General features: G+C 44.4%; 1 protein-coding gene across 1 annotated transcript in view; it reads right to left on the bottom strand.

Moving 5' to 3' along the window:
- The window catches only part of VAT1L (vesicle amine transport 1 like), a gene marked incomplete at both ends in the record, with an annotated part of 145,874 nt that overhangs the window by 46,643 nt on the left and 71,611 nt on the right, over positions 1-27,620 (bottom strand). Inside the window, 2 exons of the mRNA XM_082677527.1 lie at positions 22,650-22,844; positions 26,474-26,529. Coding sequence (XP_082533653.1) covers positions 22,650-22,844; positions 26,474-26,529 — 251 coding nt within the window. The remainder of the gene's footprint in view (positions 1-22,649; positions 22,845-26,473; positions 26,530-27,620) is intronic.

Below are 27,620 nucleotides of genomic sequence, written 5' to 3'. Positions count from 1 at the left end.
CACCAAGGAAGTCCCTATTATTATTATTATTAGCATCCTTTGCCCAGCTCCTCCTGTTTGCCCTTTATTCTCTCTCAGCTCTACTTTCCTCTTCATCTTTTAAGCCATTAAAAGAGCATCACTGTTAGAAGATGAACGCCCATCCTCCTGCAGGTTCTGTAAGTGTTCTTGGCTTTTTCCAAGCTCCAGCAGCTCCTATTATCTGGGCCTTCGCTTGGAAACTAATCACGGAGAGGCTTATGATGGCTCTTCTATAGTTATGAGATGTTATCCCAATCTCTCATTGCAACTTTATGCTTTTATTACCATTCTCTCTACACAGGCACTAAGCAATGATTCAAGGCCCACACTCTAATCGTTGATGGTGAGAATCACAGCTTTCCATAGACCTAAACTGCCCAGCTTGGGGCAAATACACTACTCAGCACTACTCAGCACTCTTCCTCGAGGGAGAGAAGAGAAGAGGGGTTAAGATTAATGAAGTTTCAGGCCCTGTACTAGTAAATCCAACGCTAGGAATATCAGCTAAACACAATGTCTGCCCCTGCCTTTGGGAAGCTTAGGGTTTGGTGGGGAATCTGGACAATAAAAAGACAATGTAGGTTCACATGGATGAATGGCTCAGGGTGAGGGACAGTGCCCCCACCTCTCCAGGGGACTGCAAGACCAGCAGCTGTGGGGCTAACAGGGTCTTGGTGCTCTGGCCGGGTGTCAGGCCTGAGCCTCTGAGGTGGGAGAGCCAAGTTCAGACACTGGTCCACCAGAGACCTCCCAGCTTCATTTATATCACATGGCGAAAGCTCTCCCAGAGATCTCCATCTCCTTGCAAGACCCAGCTCCACTCAATGACCAGCAAGCTACAGTACTGGACACCCTATGCCAAACAACTAGCAAGACAGGAACACAACCCCACCGATTAGCAGAGACGCTGCCTAAAATCATAATAAGGACACAGACACCCCCAAACACACCACCGGACATGGTCCTGCCCACCAGAAAGACACGATCCAGCCTCATCCACCAGAACACAGGCACCAGTCCCCTCCACCAGGAAGCCTACACAAGCCACTGAACCAACCTTACCCACTTGGGGCACACACCAAAAACAATGGGAACTACGAACCTGCAGCCTGCAAAGAGGAGACTCCAAACACAGTAAGTTAAGGAAAATGAGAAATACACAGCAGATGAAGGAGCAAGGTAGAAACCCAACAGACCAAACATATGAAGAGGAAATAGTCAGTCTACCTGAAAAAGAATTTAGAGTAATGATAGTAAAGGTGATCCAAAATCTTGGGAATAGAATGGAGAAAAAACAAGAAACGTTTAACAGGTACCTAGAAGAACTAAAGAGCAAACAAACAATGATGAACAACACAGTAAATGAAATAAAAAATTCTCTAGAAGGAATCAATAGCAGAATAACTGAGGCAGAAGAACAGATAAGTGACCTGAAGGATAAAATAGTAGAAATAACTACTGCAGAGCAGAATAAAGAAAAAAGAATGAAAAGAACTGAGGACAGTCTCAGAGACCTCTGGGACAACATTAACCACACCAACATTCGAATTATAGGGGTTCCAGAAGAAGAAGAGAAAAAAAAAAGGGACTGAGAAAATATTCGAAGAGATTATGCTTGAAAACTTTCCTAATATGAGTAAGGAAATAGTCAATCAAGTCCAGGAAGCGCAGAGAGTCCCATACAGGATAAATCCAAGGATAAACACAACAAGACACATATTAATCAGACTATCAAAAATTAAATACAAGGAAAAAATATTAAAAGCAGCAAGAGAAAAGCAACAAATAACATACAAGGGAATCCCCATAAGGTTAACAGCTGATCTTTCAGCAGAAACTCTGCAAGCCAGAAAGGAGTGGCAGGACATATTTAAAGTGATGAAAGGGAAAATCCTACAACCAAGATTACTCTACCCAGCAAGGATCTCATTCAGATTCGACAGAGAAATTAAAACCTTTAGAGACAAGCAAAAGCTAAGAGAATTCAGCACCACCAAACCAGCTTTACAACACATGCTAAAGGAACTTCTCTAGGCAGGAAACACAAGAGACGGAAAAGACCTACAATACCAAACCCAGAACAATTAAGAAAATGGTAATAGGAACATACATATCGATAATTACCTTAAATGTAAATGGATTAAATGCTGCAACCAAAAAACATAGACTGGCTGAATGGATACAAAAACAAGACCCATATATATGCTGTCTACAAGAGACCCACTTCAGACCCAGGGACACACACAGACTGAAAGTGAGGGAATGGAAAAAGATATTCCATGCAAATGGAAATCAAAAGAAAGCTGGAGTAGCAATTCTCATATCAGACAAAATAGACTTTAAAATAAACACTATTACAAGAGACAAAGAAGGACACTACATAATGATCAAGGGATCAATCCAAGATATAACAATTGTAAACATTTATGCACCCAACATAGGATCACCTCAATATATAAGGCAAATGCTAACAGCCATAAAAGGGGAAATCAACACTAACACAATCATAGTAGGGGACTTTAGCACCCCACTTTCACCAATGGACAGATCATCCAAAATGAAAATAAATAAGGAAACACAAACTTTAAATGATACATTAAACAAGATGGACTTAATTGATATTTGTAGGACATTCCATCCAAAAACAATAGAATACACTTTCTTCTCAAGCACTCATGGAACGTTCTCCAGGATGGACCATATCTTGGGTCACAAATCAAGCCTTGGTAAATTTAAGAAAATTGAAATCCTATCAAGTATCTTTTCCGACCATAACACTATGAGACTAGATATCAATTACAGGAAAAAATCTGTAAAAAATACAAACGCATGGAGGCTAAACAATACACTACTAAATAACCAAGAGATCACTGAAGAAATCAAAGAGGAAATTAAAAAATACCTAGAAACAAATGGCAATGAAAACACGACGACCCAAAACCTATGGGATGCAGCAAAAGCAGTTCTAAGAGGGAAGTTTATAGCAATACAATCCTCCCTCAAGAACAAGAAACATCTCAAATAAACAAACTAACCTACACCTAAAGCAATTAAAGAAAGAACAAAAAAACCCCAAAGTTAGCAGAAGGAAAGAGATCATAAAGATCAGATCAGAAATAAGTGAAAAAGAAATGAAGGAAACGATAGCAAAGATCAATAAAACTAAAAGCTGGTTCCTTGAGAAGACAAACAAAATTGATAAACGATTAGCCAGACTCATTAAGAAAAAAAGGGAGAAGACTCAAATCAATAGAATTGGAAGTGAAAAAGGAGAGATAATAACTGACACTGCAGAAATACAAAGGATTATGAGAGATTACTACAAGCAACTCTATGCCAATAAAATGGACAACCTGGAAGAAATGGACAAATTGTTAGAAAAGCACAACCTTCCGAGACTGAACCGGGAAGAAATAGAAAAATATAAACAGACCAATCACAAGAACTGAAATTGAGACTGTGATTAAAAATCTTCCAACAAACAAAAGCCCAGGACTAGATGGCTTCACAGGCGAATTCTATCAAACATTTAGAGAAGAGCTAACACCTATCCTTCTCAAACTCTTCCAAAATATAGCAGAGGGAGGAACACTCCCAAGCTCATTCTACAAGGCCACCATCACCTTGATACCAAAACCAGACAAGGATATCACAAAAAAAGAAAACTACACGCCAATATCACTGATGAACATAGATGCAAAAGTTGTCAACAAGACACTAGCAAACAAAATCCAACAGCATATTAAAAGGATCATACACCATGATCAAGTGGGGTTTATCCCAGGAATGCAAGGATTCTTCAATATGCAAATCAATCAATCAAACACCATATTAAAATATTGAAGGATAAAAACCATATGATCATCTCAATAGATGCAGAAAAAGCTTTCGACAAAATTTAACACCCATTTATGATAAAAACCCTGCAGAAAGTAGGCACAGAGGGAACTTACCTCAACATAATAAAGGCCATATATGACAGTCACACAGCCAACACTGTTCTCAATGGTGAAAAACTGAAACCATTTCCACTAAGATCAGGAAAAAGACAAGGTTGCCCACTCTTTTCACTGTTATTCTACATAGTTTTGTAAATTGTAGCCACAGCAATCAGAGAAGAAAAAGAAATAAAAGGAATCCAAATCAGAAAAGAAGAAGCAAAACTGTCACTGTTTGCAGATGACATGACACTATACATAGAGAGTCCTAAAGATGCTACCAGAAAACTACTAGAGCTAATCAATGAATTTGGTAAAGTAGCAGGATACAAAATTAATGCACAGAAATCTCTTGCATTCCTATACACTAATGATGAAAAACCTGAAAGAGGAATTAAGGAAACACTCCCATTTACCATTGCAACAGAAAGAATAAAATACCTAGGAATAAACCTACCTAAGGAGACAAAAGACCTGTATGCAGAAAACAATAAGACACTGATGAAAGAAATTGAAGATGATACAAACAGATGGAAAGATATACCATGTTCTTGGACTAGAAGAATCAACATTGTGAAAACGACTGTATTCCCCAAAGCAACGTACAGATTCAATGTAATCCCTATCAAACTACCAATGGCATTTTTCACAGAACTAGAACAAAAAAATTTCACAGTTTGCATGGGAACACAAAAGACCTGGAATAGCCAAAGCAATCTTGAGAAAGAAAAACGGAACTGGAGGAATCAGGCTCCCGGACTTCAGGCTGTACTACAAAGCTACAGTAATCAAGACAATATGGTACTGGCACAAAAACAGAAATATAGATCAATGGAACAGGAGAGAAAGCCCAGAGATAAACCCACACACATATGGTCACCTTATCTTTGATAAAGAAGGCAAGAATATGCAGTGGAGAAAAGACAGCCTCTTCAATAAGTGGTGCTGGGAAACCTGGACAGCTACATGTAAAAGTATGAGATTAGAACACTCCCTAACACCATACACAAAAATAAACTCAAAATGGATTAAAGACCTCAGTGTAAGGCGAGACACTATCAAACTCTTAGAGGAAAACATAGGCAGGACACTCTATGACATAAATCACAGCAAGATGCTTTTTGACCCACCTCCTAGAGAAATGGAAATAAAAACAAAAATAAACAAATGGGACCTAATGAAACTTAAAAGCTTTTGCACAGCAAAGGAAACCATAAACAAGATGAAAAGACAACCCTCAGAATGGGAGAAAATATTTGCAAATGAAGCAACTGACAGAGGATTAATCTCCAGATTTTACAAGCAGCTCATGTAGCTCAATATCAAAAAAACAAACAACCCAATCCAAAAATGGGCAGAAGACCTAAATAGACATTTCTCCAAAGAACATATACAGATTGCCAACACACACGTGAAAGGATGCTCAACATCACTAATCATTAGAGAAATGCAAATCAAAACTACAATGAGGTATCACGTCACACCAGTCAGAATGGCGACCATCAAAAAATCTACAAACAATAAATGCTGGAGAGGATGTGGAGAAAGGGGAATCCTCCTGCACTGTTGGTGGGAATGTAAATTGATACAGCCACTATGGAGAACAGTATGGAGGTTCCTTAAAAAACTAAAAATAGAACTACTATACGACCCAGCAATCCCACTACTGGGCATATACCCGGAGAAAACCATAATTCAAAAAGAATCATGTACCACAATGTTCATTGCAGCACTATCTACAATAGCCAGGACATGGAAGCAACCTAAGTGTCCACTGACAGAGGAATGGATAAAGAAGATGTGGCACGTATATACAATGGAATATTACTCAGCCATAAAAAGAAACGAAATTGAGTTATTTGTAATGAGGTGGATGGACCTAGAGACTGTCATACAGAGTGGAGTAAGTCAGAAAGAGAAAAACAAATACCGTATGCTAACACATATATATGGAATCTAAAAAAAAAAAAGAAAAAGGTTCTGAAGAAACTAAGGGCAGGACAGGAATAAAGATGCAGATGTAGAGAATGGACTTGAGGACACAGGGAGGGCGAAGGGTAAGCTTGGATGAAGTGAGAGAGTGGCATGGACATACATACACTACCAAATGTAAAATAGATAGCTAGTGGGAAGCAGCCACATAGCACAGGGAGATCAGCTCGGTGCTTTGTGTCCACCTAGAGGGGTGGGATAGGGAGGGTGATAGGGAGACGCAAGAGGGAGGAGATGTGGGAACATATGTATATGTATAGCTGATTCACTTTGTTATACAGCAGAAACTAACACACCATTGTAAAGCAGTTATACTCCAGTAAAGATGCTAAAAACAAAAAACAAAACAAAAGACAAGACATGTATCTCAGTGTTGGAAACACAGGAGGCACGTGAGCTGGGGGTGGATGTCCAAGTGAGGAGAGCTTAACAGAGCCCTAAAGAACAAGGCAGAAATGGATCTGAGGCCTGGCGTTGCTGAGGGAGGGAGCTGCTGCCTGGATATTGACCTTTTAAAAATATTTATGTATTTATTTATTTTTATTTTTTTAAATTGAAGCATAGTTGCTTTACAATGTTGTGTTAGTTTCAGGTGTACAGCACGGTGATTCAGTTATACTATATATATATATATATATATATATATGTCTCTATATCTTCTTTTTCAGATTCTTTTCCCTTGTAGGGTATTACAAAATATTGTGCATAGTTCCCTGTGCTATACAGTAGGTCCTTGTTCGTTGGATATTGATTTTTTTATACCATCTCATAGTAAATATTCTGAAATGTTCTGAGATGGTTTCCCCCAGTTGTCCTGCACGAGCTGGGCAAGGTGACATGGAGCCAGGGCTTCTCCACACAGGAGACCAGCAAAACTGAGCGCTCTGCCTGATGGTTCCTGAGGGAATCCACCCTCCAAGCAGTATCCTATCATTGGCCAACCCCGGGAACTTGGCCCCAGGAGACATGTCCCAGAAAAGGTAGCTCTGACAGCTGATGGTGCGTGTCCCTTCCCAACTGTGCACTCATGATGGTAACTTGATACTGGTCCTGATGGAGAGTGTTTACAGCACAGAAATTGGCAAATGCTACCCATCAGGATGTTCTTTGCCAAGGCCAGTTGTTAAACATTTCCCAGCGCACCGCTGTGTGTACCTCCACTTGGGGAGCTTTCTGTGCTACCTGTTGTAGGACCTGCCACTTTCCAGGTCTCTATATCTCATTTCGCTAAAGAAATTTACACCCGTTGGATCGGCCCCCTCTTGCACAGCACTTGGAATCTTCTGGGTCCCTTTCATTCTCTAGCTACTGCTGCTGGGACCTGTACCATGCAGGCGTTGACTACCCTGCATGTGCCTTGGGCCCTGCGTGTACCTGGGCTTCACCCTGCGGTGTCCTTGATGCGTGAGCGGGGGAGCCCATCCTCACGCATGCACAGCTTGGGGCACTGGGGACTTGGTACCTGTGGGGCCACCTGGACGAATGGGTAGTGACAGTCAATGACAATGCGTCCTTCTTTGGTTTCCCAGGAAGACGGTTCTGAGATGCGTTTCCCAAGTCTCCCCAGGAATCGAGCCTCGTACCTGTGTCTTCTCCTGCAGTCCACTGACAGCCAGTCTGACTAAGGCAGGTAAGGAGATGAAGGCTCCGAGAGTCAGTGACTTGCCTAAGGTCGCGCATCTTGGTGGTGGAGGAGGTGGGATGCGAACCCACGTCACAGGGCCAGTGTGTCTTTCCATGCCCATGTGTTGCCTCTGCCTGTCAAGCCAGCTTGCCAGCTCACCCTCCCTTTCCTCCTCCTAAGAGTGGTTCCCATGGGAACATCTCAGGTTCTTGGAATTAAGCAGTTAGAAAGCACTCATCGTAGCAATAGCCGCCTCTGATAACAATCCTTTCTTCGTGTCGTTAGTGTTCTCCATCTCCTCTACTTTTCCTCCCTGGGATCATTTCTCACATAAATTCTTGCACCCAAGCCTGTATCCCAGGCTCTGCTTTGAAGGGATCTCAGCCTAAGACATCCTCAGAGTCTGTTGACGTCTGTCCATCACTCACATGACTCTCCTCTTCTGATAACAGTAACAAGCAGGAAGGGGCCTCGTGATGGAGAAGCAGGTCAAGTGTGACTGACCTCCTCTTTGAAGGAAGTCTTGCCTGGTTCCCCTCAGACCTGGTCATGCTTTGCCCCTATGGGAACTGCACTGCACTGGAATTGATGGGTTTATACATCAGACCTCTCTCCCTCCCGACTCTGGAAAATGAGACAGTGGGACATTCTTTTCTTCATCTTACAACATCCTCTAGCACAGAGTAGGTATCAATAAACTTTTTGAAGAGTGAATGCAGACTGCATTTTTTTTCAAAAGTTTACTGTTTAGCACAACTGGGAAAAATCATTCATTCAGCACTCATTGTTGGTAGAAGATGGGGAAGGACATTCCTGATGTGAGCCAAGGCCATCCAAACACCACAGAGCGATGGCGAGAAGAAACTCAAACCACAGACAAGGAAAAGTGAAAAATTAAACCTGTAGCAAATAAGGAAATATCAAGCCTGAACCTCCTAAAGCAAATAAAAGGCTCGGAATGTCAGTGAGAGAAGCAGAAGCCACTGCTATTGACCAATTTTTATGATTATTTTTTAAAAGGCATATTTCTTAACACTGCTGGTCTGTGATAAGTTTATCAACACTTTAGAGGAAGTACAAACATAGGTGATGAAAGTTACAGCGAGTGAGTCATATTTGCAGCACGTTGAGGAGGATCCTGTCACACAACAAACCTAAATTGCAGCTAATGATATAAACAGAGGATAATGATGTGGGGAAGCCTGCCTGCCTAGAAACAAGAAGAAAGTCAACTTGTGGATAAATAATAAAGCAGCAGAGGACACTGAAAAATGGCAGCCAAGTGGAAGCCAGGAGCAGAAAAACAATAGAAAAATGGATCCAGGCAGAGACGTAGAGAATGGACTTGAGGACACGGGGAGGGGGAAGGGTAAGCTGGGACGAAGTGAGAGAGTGTCATGGACATATATACACTACCAAATGTAGAACAGATAGCTAGTGGGAAGCAGCCGCATAGCACAGGGAGATCAGCTCGGTGCTCTGTGACTACCTAGAGGGGTGGGATGGGGAGGGTGGGAGAGAGGCTCCCGAGGGAGGGGATATGGAGATATATGTATGCATATGACTGATTCACTTTGTTGTACAACAGAAACTAACACAACATTGTAAAGCAATTATACTCCAATAATGAAAAAAAAAAAAAAGGATCCAGGGACTTCCCTGGTGGGGCAGTGGTTAAGAGTCTGCCTGCCAACGCAGGGGACACAGGTTCGATCCCTGGTCCAGGAAGATCCCACATGCCATAGAGCAACTAAGCCCGTGTGCCACAACTACTGAACCTGTGCTCCAGAGCCCGTGCACTGCAACTACTGAAGCCCGCATGCCTAGAGCCCTGCTCCGCAACAAGAGAAGCCACCACAATGAGAAGCCCGCGCACCACAACGAAGAGTAGCCCCCTCTCGCCGCAACTGGAGAAAGCCTGCGTGCAGCAATGAAGACCTAGAGCAGCCAAAAATAATAAAATTAAAAAAAATATGGATCCAAACAGAAAAATGATCGCAGTGGGTGTGGCAGGGACTCTTCCATATTTGCTCTCAGAAGCATCCTCCAAGGAAGAGCTGAAGAAACTTTGTCAATTTTTTTTTTTTTTTTTTTTTTTTGCGATACGCGGGCCTCTCACTGCTGCGGCCCCTCCCGCCGCGGAGCAACAGGCTCGGGACGCGCAGGCTCAGCGGCCATGGCCCACGGGCACAGCTGCTCCGCGGCACGTGGGATCCTCCCGGACCGGGGCATGAACCCGTGCCCCCTGCACCGGCAGGCGGACTCCCAACCACTGCGCCACCAGGGAAGCCCTCAAATTTTTAAACACAAAAAATAAAGTTAGAATCTTGGCTAAAACAAAGGACAGTGAGCAAAACTTCAGGTGTCTCCTTTTAGCTCTTACTTCTTCTGTTCTGATCCTGCCTTAGGTTTTTTTCTTCTCTAAAGACAGTGAAGACCTGCCAACACATTGAACGCTCCCTTTCTTTTTCTAACCATCAGGAAATTATTGTACTTCAAAATTTAGAGCACCCAAGCGTTCCGCTCTTACAAGTTGCTAACGAGGCGGACAAGTAAAGCCCGCAACTGTGATGGGGAGGGCGTGGTTTATAAGGGTCTTTCACAACCACAGGGACGCTCAAGCAGAGTTGAACTCCTGCCGTTTGCCATCAGTATTTCTTATGAACGTGCACCCATTAATGAGCTTGCAACACGATATTTTAATTGTCTGTTTACATGTCTACCACCAGCTGGTGTGCTCCTTGAGAGTACTTTGCTTTTCTGTCCCTCCAGGGCCCAGCTCTGGGCTTGGTAAATAGTAGGTGCTCAATAAATGCAAGCTGGTTTTGAAAAACTATTATGTGCAACCACATGGAAATTGAAAAAAAAAGTTAAATAAAAAACAGGTCAAGGAAAGAATCCATAGGCAGCCCAAACACTATTGGAAGCACACTTCTTTACCCCCAGTTTTTATATTAGTTAGAAAGAAAAGAAAAGAAGGAATGAGCTGAGTCTCTCTAGGGAATTTAGGGAGTGTTATGAACTGAATGTTTGTGTCCCTGCAAAATTCCTGTGTTGAAGCCCTAACCCCGCAATGTTCCAAAGGAAACACTTCCTCCATTTTGTTGTGGTTCCACATGCCTCCTTAAACAAGCATCATAATATACTCCTGACGCGCTCACACAGGCTCAGGAGCCAATCTGGGCCACTTAACAACTGTCAGGGGTGGCAGGGGAGAGGATGTGTAGGAACAAAGCCAGGAACGGGGTACATTAAGACAATAACAGTAGTTCTGTTTAGGGTGGCACAATTATGGGTGATCTTTAGTTCTTTTTTCTGTTTTCTAAATTTATATTGTGGTCATATGATATTTATATCATTTAATCTTTTACTTGTGAGAAAAAATGCTGGGGAAAGAGGCAAAACAAACACATAAGCACAGTAGACACACAAACACACACATATATACACACACCTATTCACACATACACGCAAAGACACACATATTCACAAGCACACGTACAAACACACATACTCACAAACACACATGAGCTCCAGAATAAGAAACCTTGCTTGGATTCCTGGTTCTACCTCCTAGTATAAATTACCTTGCTCAGTCCCTCTTTTTAAAAATCTGTATAATGGGCATAACAGCTGACCTGCCTGTCTCTGTGGGTTTTCTGTGGGTTTACTGTGGGGCTCGATTCCTACAAGGCAAGTAAAATGCTGTGCTGATGGGGGGTGGGTGCAGCGCACCTCTACACTTCCCACCACAGCCTTGGATACAGTGACTTGGATGGTAAACATGATCGTTTGGAACGTGTTCACTTGCCAAGAATAAGAGTGCAAGGAAAATAGCCCAACTAGCTCATAATTTGTAGTCACTGTGGCCGGCAGAGAGGGAGGAGGTGAGACTCGAGTACTGGCCTGGGAGTCGAGGGAATTTGTGCTGCCCTTTATGTCCCATGTCGTGGAGAAGGATCAGCTCTCCTCACCTGAGTAAAACCCACCCCAGAGGGCTGAGGTGAGCATCTGACAGCTGAGGCTGTCAGCTGACGCACCACGGCCCCATCCTCACCCAAGTGCTGTTTGACAATGCGTGTGAGTGTGCCAGGGAGCGATGAAAGTGACATGCGTTGGGGAAGAGACAGGGAAAGGAAGAAACAAACGAAAATTGTATTAAGTGCCCACTCTGAGACATTTGTACACAGCACACGATTTATAGCTGACACGTGGTTGCCCCAGACTTTAACATGGAAGGAAGAGCAAGGGTCATCAGCCCCATTTTACAGAGGCAGAAAACTAAGGCTTGTGATTCAGAGTCACCTGTCTGCACTCACAGAAGTTAGGGACAGAGGCACCGGGGTTTCGAACACCAGTCTTCCCTCCTGACCCAGGATGCCTCCGATCAGGGTGACGGGGCAAGCAGGGTGTAGGGCCTGGGACAGTCATCCCTGTTCCCAGAGGGGCTGAGACTTGGTTACGAGCTCAGCTTTAGGAGAGAGCCAGCCGGAGACTCAAGGTTTGACCCCACCACTTCTTGGCTATGTGAGCTCGTCCACAAAGCCACTTAGCCCTCTCTCCAAGCCTCAGTCTCCCCATCTGTAAAATGGGGAAATAATGGCTCCTGACAGGATGGCTATGAATCTAGAGGAGCCAGTGCCCGTGAAGTGCTCAGGACAGCGCCTGGCTCAGTGTAAACAGCAACCTTCAGCTGCCACTACTACTTTGTCCCTTGTCCAGTACCCACAGCTGCTCATTTAGAGTTTATTAAATGACTAACCAGAGCACGGCACTTTCCTGGCAGCGCCTCCCCAAACCAGCTGACAGTTTTTAGAAATCTGAGATGAAATGGGCGGAGGCTCAGAGGATCCAAACAGCCACGTATTTATCGTATTTATCCTTTGTGCTGCTCTGAGCTTCTGTTCCATGAAGCAGCTCCTACTGATGCCTTCAGGAAGGAAGGAAAGCATAAGACCCCAGTTAGCCTGCCTGCCTGCATCACACAGCAGCAAATCAGGGAGGAAATGGGTCCTGGGGGCATTCACCTGCCAGAGGATAGAAAGACAGGGCCCACCCCTCCCACCCCTCAGGGTGATGACAGAGGCTGACTTTTACCATGCGCCCGGCCGTGCCCGCCCCCCACATTGCCCCTGACATTTTCACAACGACCCCATAGAGGAGGCACTGCTGTTATCCCATCTCACAGATGGAGAAAGAAGAGAAGAAGCAAAGTACCTTTCCCAAGGACTCACAGCTATAATTGGAGGGCTTGAACGATTCCGGAGCCTGCCCTTTGAAGCCTTATGGGAAATCTTGTCTCTGCATCCCCTTATAGCTCACAAAATATTTCCCTTTTGATCTTATCTGACTCGCCATTTGTTATGGACTGAATCGTGTCCTGTCCTCTCCCACCCCCTGCGAATTCATATATTGAAGTCCTAACCCCCAGAACCACAGAATGTGACCTTGTTTGGAAATAGGGTCACTGAAGTTAGTTGAGTTCACACTGGAGCAGGGTGGGCCTTCATCCAATATGACTGATGTCCTTAGAGAAAGGGGAAATTTGGAGACCGACAGACAGACAGACAGACAGACACACACACACAGACACACACACAACACCATGTGAAAACAGAGGCAGAGAGAGACAGTGATGCTTCTGTGAGCCAAGGATTGCTGAAGACGGCCAGCAAACCCCTGGAAGCTGGGGGAGAGGCCTGGAACAGATTCTCCCTAACAACCGTCGGAAGAAAGGAACCCAGTCGCCACCTTGATTTCTGACTTCTGGCCGCCGGAGCTGGGAGACAATAAAAGCCATTCAGTTTGGGTTACTTTGTTATGTCAGCCCTAGGAACAAATATACAACTGTTCCGGGAAATAGGGTCAGTTGCTCCTATTTTATAGGCGACGAAAAGGAGACGCAGAGAAATGAAGTGTTATAGGCCAAAGAGCCAAGAAGTGGGAGGGTTAAGAAACCCAGTATGTTTGCTTCCTGTTCCAAAGCTTATCCCACCTGATTGGAGCTGCTCTAGCCTATTATCTTACGCCACATATTGGCAGAGAGCTTTACAGTTTGCAAGGGTTCAACTCATATCGGCTCAAGTGATGGCACAATAAATATAAAATCCTTTGCAATAACAGGGAACGTGGTAGTAGCTCCATTTTCAGTGGATGAAAGGGGTGCTCAGGAAGTAGGATGGATTCTGGAAGGTGAACGTGAAGGCAACATCCACAGTGTGTTTCCCTGCCAGGATATGACCTTTATTCATGTGTTCTCTGATTTAAATTATGTTCTCCTATTCAAATGATCTTGGCCTGCAGAAGAGTTATTTATCCCTCTTCTCTGGCCTAGCGAATAGGCCAGAATCCGTGATGAACACATCAGGACAGATACCTCGGAAAATATTTGAAAACAGTCCTCCTGATGCCACCGTGCAAATAAGACATATCAAGTGATTCCTCCAATACCTAGGAAGGCAAACAGAAGCAAACAGACATGTCCATTTCCAGCCTTTGGAAGCAGCAGAATCTCATCTGGGTCATGGGAAAACACAGCCAAGAGCAGTCTGCACTGACCCTGTCCCTGGCTCACAAGGAAACCCAGATTTGTGATGTGTTTTCAGCCAAATGACAGGTGTAAAAGCAAGAGTGATCGTTTTCTTCGTAACAGATGTGTATTCAGAGCTGAGTTCCTAGACCTCTTAACAAGGAGCGGAAGTACCTGTCCTGAGGCCCCGGGAACCTTCTGCCAAGAGCATCCTGTGTTCTCCTTGCTTGGTACCTTGCCTAAGAGTCCCTGACCGCAAAGACCTCAACTCCGTGGCGGACACATTTGCAATGTGCTGTAAGAGCAGCTTGCCAGTTCATACTGTCCGGTCAGCACCTTTTAGTTCCTCCAAACTGATGCAAGGTACAGTTATCTTCTCCATTTTCACAGGTAACTGTCAGTGAACATGTCAGTGAGGGCGGCAAACCCTTGGGACCTGAAAGCAGGGCTTCCTAACCAGGGGTGGGCGTCATGGCAAGACTGGGGATGTTGGGGATGTTATGGCAGAAGAGTCAACACCGTCCCTATGTCTTGGCAGGTGGGCAGGAATTTTGCAGGAGGACAAGGACGAGGGAAGGGCATGAGAGGTGGAAATAAGAGCACAGATAAAGGTGAGGAGGCAACAGACTCAGGTTTCTGAAGAGCCACAACGGTCCAGTGCGGCCGGAGGGATGGGGACAGTTGGCAATGGGCAGGGGCTTCCACCTACCCCACCTTCTCCCAGGGCCGGCCTTCCTGCCTCCCCATCACTCTGTGTTCAGCCTCATGCGTGTTTGTTGAGGCTTGGATGCTCCAACCCCCATCTCTCTCCAGCTTCCAGGCCTTTCCCTGGGATGTGGCACATGCTTGGGTGGGTCACACCCCCATCCAGCTACCCTCCTCCAGGGCTAATTTCCCACTGCTGTGATTGTCTGGTTGCTCCTTGTTGAATGGATGGCATATTAATTTCCAATTGCTGCTCTGGCAAAGTACCACAAACTTAGTAGCTTAACACATCGCAAATGTACTCTTACAGTTCTGCAGGTCAGAAGCTTGAAATGGGCCTATGTGGGTTAAAATCAAGGTGTCCACAGGACTGTTTCCTTCTAGAGGCTTCTGCTTCCTTGTCCTTTCCGGCTTCTAGAGACCACCTGCATTCCTTGGCTTGTGGTCCTGCATCACATCACCTTCCCTCTGCTTCCTTTGCCACATCTCCTCTGACCCTAGCTCTCCTGACACTCTTGTAAGGACTCTTGTGATTACATCAGCCCCACCCACATAGTCCAGGGTAATCTCCTCATCGTAAAATCCTTAATTTAATCACATTTGCAAGGTTCCTTTTGCTGTATGAGGTAACATATTCGAAGACTTTGGGGATTAGGATGTGGGCATCTTGAGGGCGCTGTTATTCAGCCTGCCACAGATGAATATGCTGACCCAGAGCTGTGACTCGTCGTGCTTGATCTGTTGGGTAGTTAGAGCACACTGAGCCCTGGTGCACGGCAGGGTTGGGGGCGTGACGGAATTGCAGAAAACACGTGAGCAGGGCATGCTGGGAGAATGTGCGTGGAAACTGGGAATGTGTGCGCGAGCCGGGGGTGATTATGTTGAAAGGGGGGCATGCAGCAAAAAAAATAATGAAAGGGACATAAAGCAAACATAGTGGTTACTTCTGCAGCCTCAGTTTCCTTATCTGAAAACTGGGAGGATGGACCAGGCTGAATGTGCGGCTTTATAAGGCCATGCAGCTAGAATATTAGTAAGGACTGAGGCCAGCAATCTGACTTCCCAAGCTGTACCTCTTTCCCATCTCCCATGTCCCCTTATCCCATCCTTAAATAGCCCTTCTCTCTCTCTCCCTCTGTGTGTGTGTGTGTGTGTGTAATTTATTGAGATACAATTTGCATACCATACAATCCATTCATTTAAAGTGCACAGCACAATGGTTTTTAGTGTAGTCACAGAGTTATACAACTGTCATTAATTTTAGAACATTTTTATCTCTCTGAACAGAAATGCCCCCAGCCCTAGGCAACCCCTAACCTACTTTCTAAACAGCCCTTCTTTGGACCCAGCACCCCCTGGCTATTTGCCAGCCCTTTTTTCTGCTCAGTGCCAAATAGGAGGCTTATGCTGGCTGTCAGACTGTCCTGCCCATGATTCTCTTCCTGACCCTCTGCCTTCAGACTTCTGCCCTCATCATTCTACTGAAAGGCTTTCTGAAAGGTCAACAATGACCCCGGGGCCAAATTCAAAGGCTTTTCTGCTCCGTACTTCCTGACTTGTCAGCAGCCTGACTTTAAGACCTGTCATGGTGGTCCCTTTACCACTGCCCTGCCCGGGATGCCTCACCTTCTCCCTACTGTGTGAATGGTGGGGGATGCTAGGATTCTGTCCTCACCCTCTTCCTTCTACAGTGGAGAAGTTAATGCCCACGGTCTGAATGCCAGCTTTGCCATGCACCAGCTGTGTGAGCTTGGGCAGCTAACTTCATCTAAGTCTACTTTCCTTATTTATATCTCAGGAAGAGTAACAGTACCCACCCCTCAGGGTTATTGTGGGGACTAAATGAGTTAATTCATAGGAAGCGCTTGCTTGGAGAACTACTTGGCACATATAAACAGTCTATGCTAAGTGTTTGCTAATATGATTATGTTGCTTCTTCTTTTGTTCAATTGAGTTTATTCATAGCCATGTTTTTTCAATAACTTCTATGCATCACACTTCCCTGGGGTTCAAATTTCCATTAAATTCAATTATAAGCCGGGGCTTTGGGCAAGTATAGCTTCCCCAAAGCCTCACTTTTGTGACCTGTAAGACGGGGGTAATAGTAGCTGGGTCTTAGGGTTGTTGGAGAGTTTAAATAAGTTAATACATGCAAAACATTTAGAACAATGCCTGCCATGCAGTAAATCCTCTAGAAATGTCAGTAGCAGCAGTAGTTGTAATTATCCAGCCTTCATCTCTCACCTCCATGTGATGGTTGACTTGACTGTGGACATCACTTGCACATTCTACCATCATCTTAAACCAAAATCACATCTGAGCTCATCAATTTTTTCACGGCAGCTTCAATCATTGCTAACTCAAATCACACTGTTGGCACCCCCAGTCCTGGTTTCCCATGTCGAAAGACCATTGGTCATCTTGCATCTCCTTTGTCCTTTCTATCCAATTTTCATCCTTCCCAATGACTCACATTTGCTCATTCCCTCCCATTCACTTCCCCCACTTTTGTCTGGGGCTTGCCTACCCAGGTCTGAAAGTCTTCAATGACCTCTTGCCTGCCCCCCGTCCATCCACCAAACCAAAGTACACATGATACAAAATACATTGCCCACTTCTGGATGATGCTTCTAAGTACTCTCCCTATCCCCAACTCTGCCCCTGAAGGAGCTTCTAAATCTTTAAAAAAGGTCTCCACGAGCCAGTCACCAACTGCCATAATTAAGTGGGACTTTCCATAGTTTCTCCTCGAGTCTTTGCCTCTTAGTTTTGGTTTGGGTATATGTTTCAGATGCTTGGCTTCATCCTTTCTTTTCAGTCTGGTGTTGGAGGTGAAGCCTGTGGCTTCTTTAAAACTGAAAATCACACCTCCACCCATCCTTCTGTCTTGAGTCATCCCACCCTCCCTGTTCAACATTAATCTGCCTTTTATCCAGTCAGCCTCTTGCTCTGTGTCAGATAAGGGTCCCTATCAAGCTCAGCACCACATTATTTTTCCTTAACTTATTCTTTTAGGCAGACCCATCTCTGTATAGATTTTGTGATGTCATAGAATGAAAGACACATTATAATTAAGCCACAACTATTAACATGAAAGGAAAAATGTGGGGGACACATAATGAGGGATTGGAGCACTTAAATAAGTGACTGCATTTAGTCAGTGAACTTCACTACAGCCAAGGCAAAGAGAAGTGTACAAGGAAGGGCACAATTAATGTAATTTACTAAAGGTAATCATGCCAGATTGCTGGGGAGACAAATTTACCTTCAAGCAGAAGGATGACATCATCTCATAGACCAGCTCTAGGAGAATTTCTGCAGGGATGGGAACATTCTTCCATCTCTGCATGGTCCAATATGGCAGCCACTAGCCACATGCAGCTACTGACCACTTGAAATGTGGCTAGTATACCCAAGGAACTGAATTTTTGATTTGACTTAATCTTAATTAAATTTGAATAGCCACATGTGGCTAATGGTACCATAATTGGAGAGTGTAACCACAGACTTCTATGTAAATTATGTTGTAAAATATCTTTAATAGAATATTTCAAAATTGCCAAGATCTCTCTGCAGCCCTGTGTCCATTTGCTAGGGCTGCCATAATGAAATACCACAGACTGGAAGGCTTAAATAACAGAAATTTATTTTCTCACAATCCTGTAGGCTAGACATCCAAGATCAAGGTGTCAGTGAGGTTGGTGTCATTCTGGGGCTGTCTCCTGGGCTTGCAGATGGCCCTCTTTTCACTGTGTCCTCACATGGTCTTTATGCAAACATCCCTGGTGCCTCTTTTTGTCCTAATCTCTCTTCTTGTAAGGACACCAATCAGATTGGATAAGGGCTGCCCAAAGGCCTCATTTTAACTTAATTATTTCTTTCAAGGCCCTATCTCTAAATATAGTCAGATTCTGTGGTATTGGGGGTTAGGGCTTCAACATATGAGTTTGAGGGGGGACACAATTCAGCTCATAACAGAGCCCTCTGTGCACTATTAAACAGCAGACAGGTAAAGGCACTTTTGATCAGAGGCCACAACTGGATAGTTCAGGTGTGTATCTTTCTAGCGACATACTTGGGACTAGGATGGGCTTCTGGGAATTGGGAAATCAAAGGGTGTCATATTCCTTAGGCCACAGTCTCTAATAGCAATCCCCTCACCCAGAATGTCAACTCACACTCCTCTGCCTGGCAGTGAAGGCCCCCAAGATTTGACTCTATTGACTGAACCAGCCTTTTCTCCTCTCCTCCTTTGTTCCTGTTCCTCTGCTTTTTTTCCAGACCTCTCTACCCCATGTACCTTATACTCACTCCTGCTTCTCTGATTTTGTTCACACTGTCCCTCCTGATAATACCTTGTTTTTTTAACTGCAACATCATCCTAAGAATTTATATCCTGCTAATCTCAACCAAGACCCACCTCATTCTTAAAACCATCCCTGAACATTCAGTCTTCCTTAACATCATTCTCTCTTGTTTTCAAATCCAGTCACACTTGAAACAACACCCCATGATTGAAAAACGAAGTTCTTCTCTAATTGTTTCTAGGTCTTAGTGTTGTCTCTGAAACAAAGTCATAAATGCAAGGATCAGGGAACAAGTGACCTATCCCTTCTGTAGACTTGACATCCTAACATAGTACAGGCACATAGCAGGTGCGCAGTAATGTGTCTGCTGCTTGGTTGACAGATGTAAGTATTTTTTGTCCCTTTCCCACCTCTGAACTGTTTTTCCAACTTTATGTACAATTGCACATTTAGTATCTGGAGCAAACCAGTTGCACGTTTAGTATCTGGAGGCTGCAGCATATCACTCACTCTTTGTATTACATTTACAATAAAGTCAAAGATAGATGGCTAAAAAGAAACTCTAATCATCTCTGATATTATTAAATCTTCTAGTCTGAATTCTCAGAGAGCCCAAGAGAAATTTCTTTTAATCCCTATGGTCTTTCTATTCCATAGATGAAGTTATAGAGCTGGCCTGAGAAGCAATTTTGTGAAATCATTTACCAAAGGGGAGGGGGGAAAATCATTATAGTCCTCCTTTGGAGGTTTGCAAGTAATAAGCATGCTCTATTCTCTTCAAGCCCAGAGGAGCTGCGTGGGCTTGATAAACGGCTAAGCTTGGCCCACCGGCAGCTCTAAAAAGATGTCTGTAAACATTACAGAAGAGAACCATCAGAAAGTTGGTGGGTGTTACTGATGAGTGGCTGTGGGTGCTTTTGTTGGCCAACATGGCAGCAGCCTTCTTTCTCTCCTCTGTGAATGACTAGTGACCTATACTTCCTTTGTTTTCCTGGTAACTGTCTTAACCGATATGGCTTCTTTTAAAGCAGTGGTTTTCAACTAGGGAAGATTCTGCCTCTGTCCCCATCCCACCTGGGGGACATTTGACAATGTCTGGAAACATTTTATGTTGTCACAGCTGGCAGTGGGAGGTGCTGCAGGCATCTTCTGGGTAGAGACCAGAGATGCTGCTAAACATCTATCTTTCCTTGTCCCTTTGCTTTTGAGGGTCTCTCTGCCTTGCATACTCTTCTTCCAGTTTTTTCCTATTTCATGTCCCAGTTCAAACAACACCTAGCCTTCCTTATCGAAAGCCACTCTACAGCATGCATTCTCAGTGGGAGCAAGGCCACCCCCAAAGGGGTAAAAATGGATTCTCAGAGGATTTTTTAAAATCTTACTCTTTTAATGTATGTAAAGCACAAATACACATCCAGGACATAAACAGATGGATGATAGGTAGGTAGGTAGATGGCTGGTGTATCTACGGTACTAAAATTTCATAGAGGTGGTTGATTAAGAAAAAAAAGTCTAAAAAAGCTCCTTAGGGAGCAATAATGAAATAAAGGTTGAAGAATATTGCTCTGTGGAAACTGTCCCCCCTCCACTTACTCGCCAACATATACCCTAATTTGCCTCCTTCCAGAACTTAATGCAATTGGAGAATACCCTACTTATTTTTAGTTCACTTGAGTATTTTCTGCCCCTCCCCACCCCTCTGAAAGTGAGCTCCTTGAAACTCAGGGATCTTGGCCATCTATTTGCCACTGTACCCCCAACACCTGCACATTGTTGGGCATGTAATAGATATTCAATCCATATTTGGTGATTCAATTGCATTATAACCGAGGAATGATTTCCAGTACTAAACCAAGGACCCACTGGGCCAACCAGACCCCTCTTCGATTTCAACCCTCACTTAAATGCTACCAGATTCATTGGGTCCCTTTTGGGCAGTGAGCTTAAGTCCCCTTCTTTCCTCCATGGTCAAGTTAATCTCTTAGCCCTGGTCTCAGGTAGCTCACATTTTCTCTCCTCCCTGACCTCTGAGACCCAGCCACTGCAGTTCGGCCCTTGTCTATTCCACTGACATACCATGGTGAGTACCGTATGGATGTTTGACCCACTGAATTAAAACATTTGACCCAAGTATAACGATAGGTTAACCATCTTAGAACTTACACAACAGAAGGAATGTATGATAATCTGATTTGATTTGGTAACACATTGAATTACAGTGAGCGTGTGCTGTAGAAAAAAGACTGGAAGGAAGCAAACCAAAATATTAACAATGTTATCTATCTCTGGAATGTGGACTTGCAATTTATTTTCTCCTTATGTTTTTGGCTAATTTAGGAATTTCCTATAATAAGCATGTATTTCTTTTACCATAAGAAACAAGGGGTTTTGGTGGTCGGGTTTTTAAAGTATCATTCATGATATTGCAGTATCAGAGAGGCATATATAGGCCTGAGCCATGGATCCAGGACCAGGCCCCTCTGATTACATGGTGACTCCCACAAAGCCTTTTTGCGGGGGGGGGGATTTCTGTGCTTAGGAAAGCCATTAGATTTTGCCCAACCTAGTCCATTAAGCAAATAACACCAGCTTTCTTGCCAGGATGACAGCTACTATCTGTTCCATGGAATGTTATTTTTGTTAAGTTTTTCAAAGGTGTCCGTGACGCCCCATGCAAATGCAAAAACCAGCCAAACGAGCAAAAAACACACTCCCACATCTTTCTCAGGGGCTTCATGGCTCCCTGAAGCCAAGGTCATGACATCCTGACCTACAAGATTTCTTAGTGGAATGCCTCTTGAAACCAAGACCACATTTCTTCATTTTCTCTTCACGGGCAGCTACCGTGACTGGCTTCCCAAATGTCCAAAACTTCCCTTGTCCTGAAGAATTTTCTAGATGCTGCCTCTTCCTAGCACATCTCCCCTGAACCAATATGGTCAGTTCACAATTCAGTATCCTTAAAGGTGACACAAGGGGCTCTTAATTTTTTTGTGTGATCAAGGAATGCTTTCAAATACTAGAACTTTTTGCAGATCAGTTAATAAAAAGACTCAGTCAAACACTAGATCCAACAATTCATTCATAATTACAGTGCCCAGGGTGGCAGCTAACAAGGTCTGGAAGGGGCTCCAAGCATCAGGGCTTGGCACACAAATCATTTCAGCTCTGAACCATTGTCCGCCCTGGCCTTGATCTCACACACTCACATGGTGAGGATATAACTGACGCTGCACAATGTACACGCTCTCTTGTAACCAAGGTGAATCGTACACACCCATCAAGATTTGGTGACCTACCCGGGAAGGGTTCATGGCATGAATGGCATGTTGACACACGTGGTTTGAGAACCACTACGAAACGTAAAGTATTTCTTACATCCAAAGCACTCTATACTACAGGACAATGACTTTTAGGACCCTCATTTAAAGCAAACAAACCTGGAGAAAAATCACTTAATAAAAGAGCGGATCTGGCTGCCCAAAGCTGACTAAAAAGACAGAGATTATTTGCTGGGGAAACATCATCCTTACCTCCTCCAGGGCCCACAGGGAGTCCACCACGGGCTTGACTTTTTTCTGGTTGTAGAGCCCAATGAGTTTGTCCACCACTCCTCGAATGAGGCCAGCACGGCCCTGTTTGAAGAGCAGGTTTAGAAGGGAAAACCCAGCAATGACTTTGTTCTCTTCGTATAGCTTGATGGGGTTCACCTTCTCAACCTGCCACCACTGGAAAGAGAGAAGGTGTGCGTTACAAGGAATCAATGCCAGGCCTTGTTTGTAGCATTGCAGGGAGACAAGGGGGCTGCACTTGGGTGGATTCCAGATGCCCAGGCGGTGGCTCTTGCTGGTGTGTTTCTGTCAGCACCTCTTTGGCTGAGCACTGCTACAGGTGCAGAGTGATGCTTCCCAGAAGAGCCCAGGATGTAGGTGGGACACAGCCCTTTACAAAAACAACTGCGAGGCCACATGTGATCAGAATGTTAAGTCACACGGTTGGGACCATCAGATCTGGAGTTGGATCCTGACTCTACAATTTGCTCCCTGTTACTCTCTGTGCTTCATTTTTCTCAGCGACACACACTGGCAGGATGCGGCCTCCGAGGTTTCCTGGGAGAGTTTAGCGTAAAGCGCTTGGCTGACTGGATGGCGGTGGTGGTGATGGGGCTGGTGAAGGGAGCGGGAGGGTGGGGGTACGTGGGGGGAGTGATGCCTCTGCCTGCACGAGCAGCTTTCCTTGGGGGAACAGCAGCAAGGCTGGAGAGGTGAGGCAGAATGCGTCAGATAAGGAAGAGGAAGGGAGCGTAATACAGCAAGAAGGAACAGCGTATCGGAGCGATGAAGCCACAGTGTTGGAACTAAATTGATGGTTCTCAACTGGGGACGGTTTTACCCCCCAGGGACATTTGGTAAATGTTTGGAGATGTTTTTTGTTATAACTCAAGGGGGGAATCAGCTGGCATCTAGTGGGAAGAAGCCAGGGATGTTGCTAACTCTCCTACAATACATAGGACAGGTCCTCAAAACAGAATTATCCAGCCCCAGATGTCACTAGCGCTGAAGTCCTACGTGGGATACCCACACCTGGCACATATGGCTCCCTTATTTCCTGTCTTTCATCTCCCACTCCAGACATGAAAATAAGTAGGTAATCCATTAAAAACTACAGAAATGGTGATCCAGCTGCTTTGTTCTGATTTAATTGTGTTTCTTCTGGTGCTGGTTAGAATTTAGAAATTCAAAGGTCCAGCTTCTAGAGGGTGCTAAGAGATCAAAATGTTTAATATAGAAGGCAAAGAGAAGTGTGAGGGACACTTAGGAACATCTATAATAGTTATGTTATCGGTGTGTTTCTTTTACATCCTGCCTCCTTCCAGGATTGAGGAAACTCTAAAAAGTAAAATATCTTGTTTTTTTTTAAGTGGGGAAATCAGATTGTTGGAAAATAAGTGTAAGAAAGACAGGTTGTAAACAGGGACAAGGTTCATGCACAACATTTTTTACCAAAATATGCTCCCCAAGGGCCTGGGGTCCAGCTCTAGGAGAGATAGGTATTTGGCCGTGGGCTGCTTGCCACAAAAGCAAAGGTAGAGAAATGATTAGTAACTTGATTCACAGTGTATGTGCAGCGCTTCCACAAAGCGTTTGTGAAATGAATGCTTGCCGAAGCTACAGTTGCTGCCCAGTTGTGTTTGTGTTCTAGAGCTGAATGCCTGGTTTTGAATCCCAGTTCTGTCACTCGCAAGCTGTGCAACTTTAAGCAAATCACTTAACCTCTCTGTGTTCAGTTTCCCTACTGTACCTCATGGGGTCGTCATGGGGAATAAATGTGTTGATACATACAAAGTACTTAGCTCAGTGTCTGCTGCGTAGTACGTGCTCTATAAATATGAAATATTTTTATCACCTTAAGTTGGAGAGATATCTTGGATCGAGCGAGTAAGAGCTCTGGATTTGGAGTCAGACTGCTCTCGAAATGTTGACTTCATTTGCTATTATCGTCATCGTTAGGATCTAAAAGCAAATGGCATGTGAACACAAGCTCCCCGTAAGAGTTTTAAGGGGGAACACCATTAAGATAGCTGAGGGAGAAATTCCTGTATGCTTCCAAATATGCCTTTAATTTCTAAGCCTTTCTCCAATGTATAGAAGAAAATGCCTTCTAGAACCTTCCAGAACAAAGTCATCACCCCACTCCTCAGCATGCCCTACCTTCAGTTTGCTTCTAACTGAACAACTGACACGAACCCGGCCTCTGAAAGGGAACAGTCTTTATTCCTGACCCCCAGCTATACAGCCTTCTGGTAATCAGCACCCTTGCTTTAAGCAGGAGAATGTTACTCTCCATCGTGGCTGTTTTCACGAGCGCCTTCCCTGAACGTGGGCACACGACAATTATTTCATTAACGCTGTGTGTTGTGATTGTGCACGTAGGGGAGAAAGGGAAAACACTTCTTACAATTGTATGTAATTTGGGACCAATTTGGTTCCCTACAGCAGGCCGTCAGCATCATGTTAATTGCAGCCACAGCAACAAAACAGCTGCGAGTGACACAAAGCCTGTCGTCAGGGGACGCGCTCCAGACAGCATCATCCTTCACTAGACTCCATTCTTGCTCCCCTGTTCATCCCGAAGTTGCAATAACCTTGACCTGAACTTTAAAGCTCAAGTGCAAACCGAGGCCCTTTAATTCTAGTCTCACAGGGCCGGGGGTACTAATCATTCCAGAATCAGGGAGTGTTTGGAGAGGAAGCCTTTGGCAGCCAGTGCTGGCACTTTGGGGGCATATGAATATCCCACAGTGCCACAAAGAGTCAATTCTAAACCCCTTTCCCTGGCTTTGTCTGACCACCCTATTCACCATGCTTCCACCCCATTCTTCTGTCTTCTACTTCAGCACCCTGCTTTCATCCCTTTCAGAGATTTTATGACTATTTACCATCATCTTATTAATATGTGTTACTTATTTCATCATCTCCTTCATTAGAACGCAAGAGTCCCGAGGGCCTCAAATGCATCTGTCTCATTTGCTGTGGTACCCTGGTGCCTGGCACAGCACCACAAGTAGTAGGTGCTCAGAAGATGCTTGCAAAGCGAGTGAATCCATCAGTGCCTCACTGGCTGCTAAGGAGGCTAAGAGGAGGGAGGACAAAGGCAAGCTCTGATGGGACATGGCGGCCCCTGTGGTGGGGACAGGCGTAAACATGGAAGTTCAAGCCCAGATTAGTTTAATTCTAGTAAGTGTGGCTCCAGGTGGGAATGTAGACCTGAGGAGGTTCGTGGTGGGGTGAGTGCCCAGGGATGCAGCTTCACAACTGCAGACACAATAACCACTGTGTTCAGAGCATGAGCACGTAAGCTAGTGGTTCACACACTTGCCTGTGTCAAAAAATCAGCCCAGGAGCTTGCGAAAAGTGTCGAGTTCTATTGTCTCTCCAAGCCAGTAGGATGGGGCTACAGAGAAATCTCAAGTAGCCCTAGAGACCCGGTCAGAAAGTGGCCAGACTGAAAGGCTGGTCTCTCTGTGGACCAAGTAGAGTGCACGAATGCTAAGTTTATTCTTGACCAGTGATTAAAAATACCAACACTTAAACAATCTCTGTTGAAATCAAAATACAGTTTTCTGGAGTTTCTCGGGCACTCTCATTTCTCTGTTCATTTGGACAAAAGTGGCCCAAGTCACAGTCCTGTCCATGTGTGGTGAGCAGGTTGAGAATGCAGGCTTTCTTGCAAATGAATGATGCAGATGAAGGACAAACAAGATTTAGGCTATTCGGTCCATGTCCTTAGACGGAAGAGCTCACAACATGCCAAGCACCACACCACCAGCGTACTTTGGACGTGCATGGATACTTACTGATTTTGCAAAGCTAAAGAAGCTCTTGGTCTCTCCAGTCACCATGTTGGATGAACCTGCAAGTGGAAGATTCCCAAATCAAGCTAACGAAAATCAGCATCTCTTGCTTTGCGTGGAAGAATGGCAGTTGTCTGGCCCAGAACTGTCAAGAACTTGAAAGGAAATTTAGGTCAGCCTTGGAAAAATAAGGGAATGAGAGGGTGTGGTTGGTGTCGAGTTGACTTAATTTTAACTAAGTATCACTGGATCAGAGAGGAAGTAACATTTCTCAAGGTGACTATTTCATAACGTTGGACAATAGGTCACGTGGCAAAAATGTGATTTAAGCCACCATTCTAATAAAATGATGAGTTGCCGAAATGTCTTGTTGGTGCCATTCTCTGAGACCGAGAAATGAACTCCTTTGTGAGATTACTTCATGGCATGAATTTGATTCCTCCGCAAGTGAGGGGCTTGGGGAGCTGACCTTGGCTGGGCATTTAAGTAGTGGAGAGAGGCGGGGCTGAATTAGAATTTAGATGAATGGAAAGATGGGGTTCAGAGGAGCAGATGAGGGTGAAAATAGGTTCACAAGCCAAGGAAATGGTGTGACCCACGTGTAAGCTCCAAAGAGGTCTGGGCAGAAAGGTGAAAACCACTCGAGAACAATGGTGTGGGAAACGGAGCCTTGCTGATGGGAACAAGCAATATTCAGAGTTAAGACAGGAAGTCGAGTTAGGAAAGATTCCCTAACATGCTCTTACAGAAAGGAAAAACCCCTTTCTGCGGTTCTGGGTTGGGTGAGGGTTAAGAGATACTATACCCTGGTGGTGCCTTTTCAGCGACTTTTCTGCCTTCCCCCCACAGATTTGGGAGTAAGTTCCTCTCAGAGAACCGTTAAATGAAAAAACAATGTATGTCTTAAACTTAGTTCTTTGGCCTTGGTAAACTAGTAGCCAGTTAATCACTGCTTCTCCTTCTATGGGGTGACTTTTACAGGGTGCAGGCTTCACAGCACTAGGTTTTGATTACTTAGTAGTCAAGTAATTGATGTAATAAATTAGATACTCGTGATATGATCAAGTTGTGTACACCAAAATGACGTCATGGAACTGGGGCAAAAATAGAACCAGTAAATGAATAAGGATGGGTAAAATGCTCATCTGTA

Source organism: Grampus griseus (assembly GCF_964374135.1).
Source record: "Grampus griseus genome assembly, chromosome: 19".
NCBI classification, from domain to species: Eukaryota; Metazoa; Chordata; class Mammalia; order Artiodactyla; family Delphinidae; genus Grampus; species Grampus griseus.
Note: the sequence above shows the minus strand (reverse complement) of the source record. Positions and strands in the feature narration are given on the sequence as shown.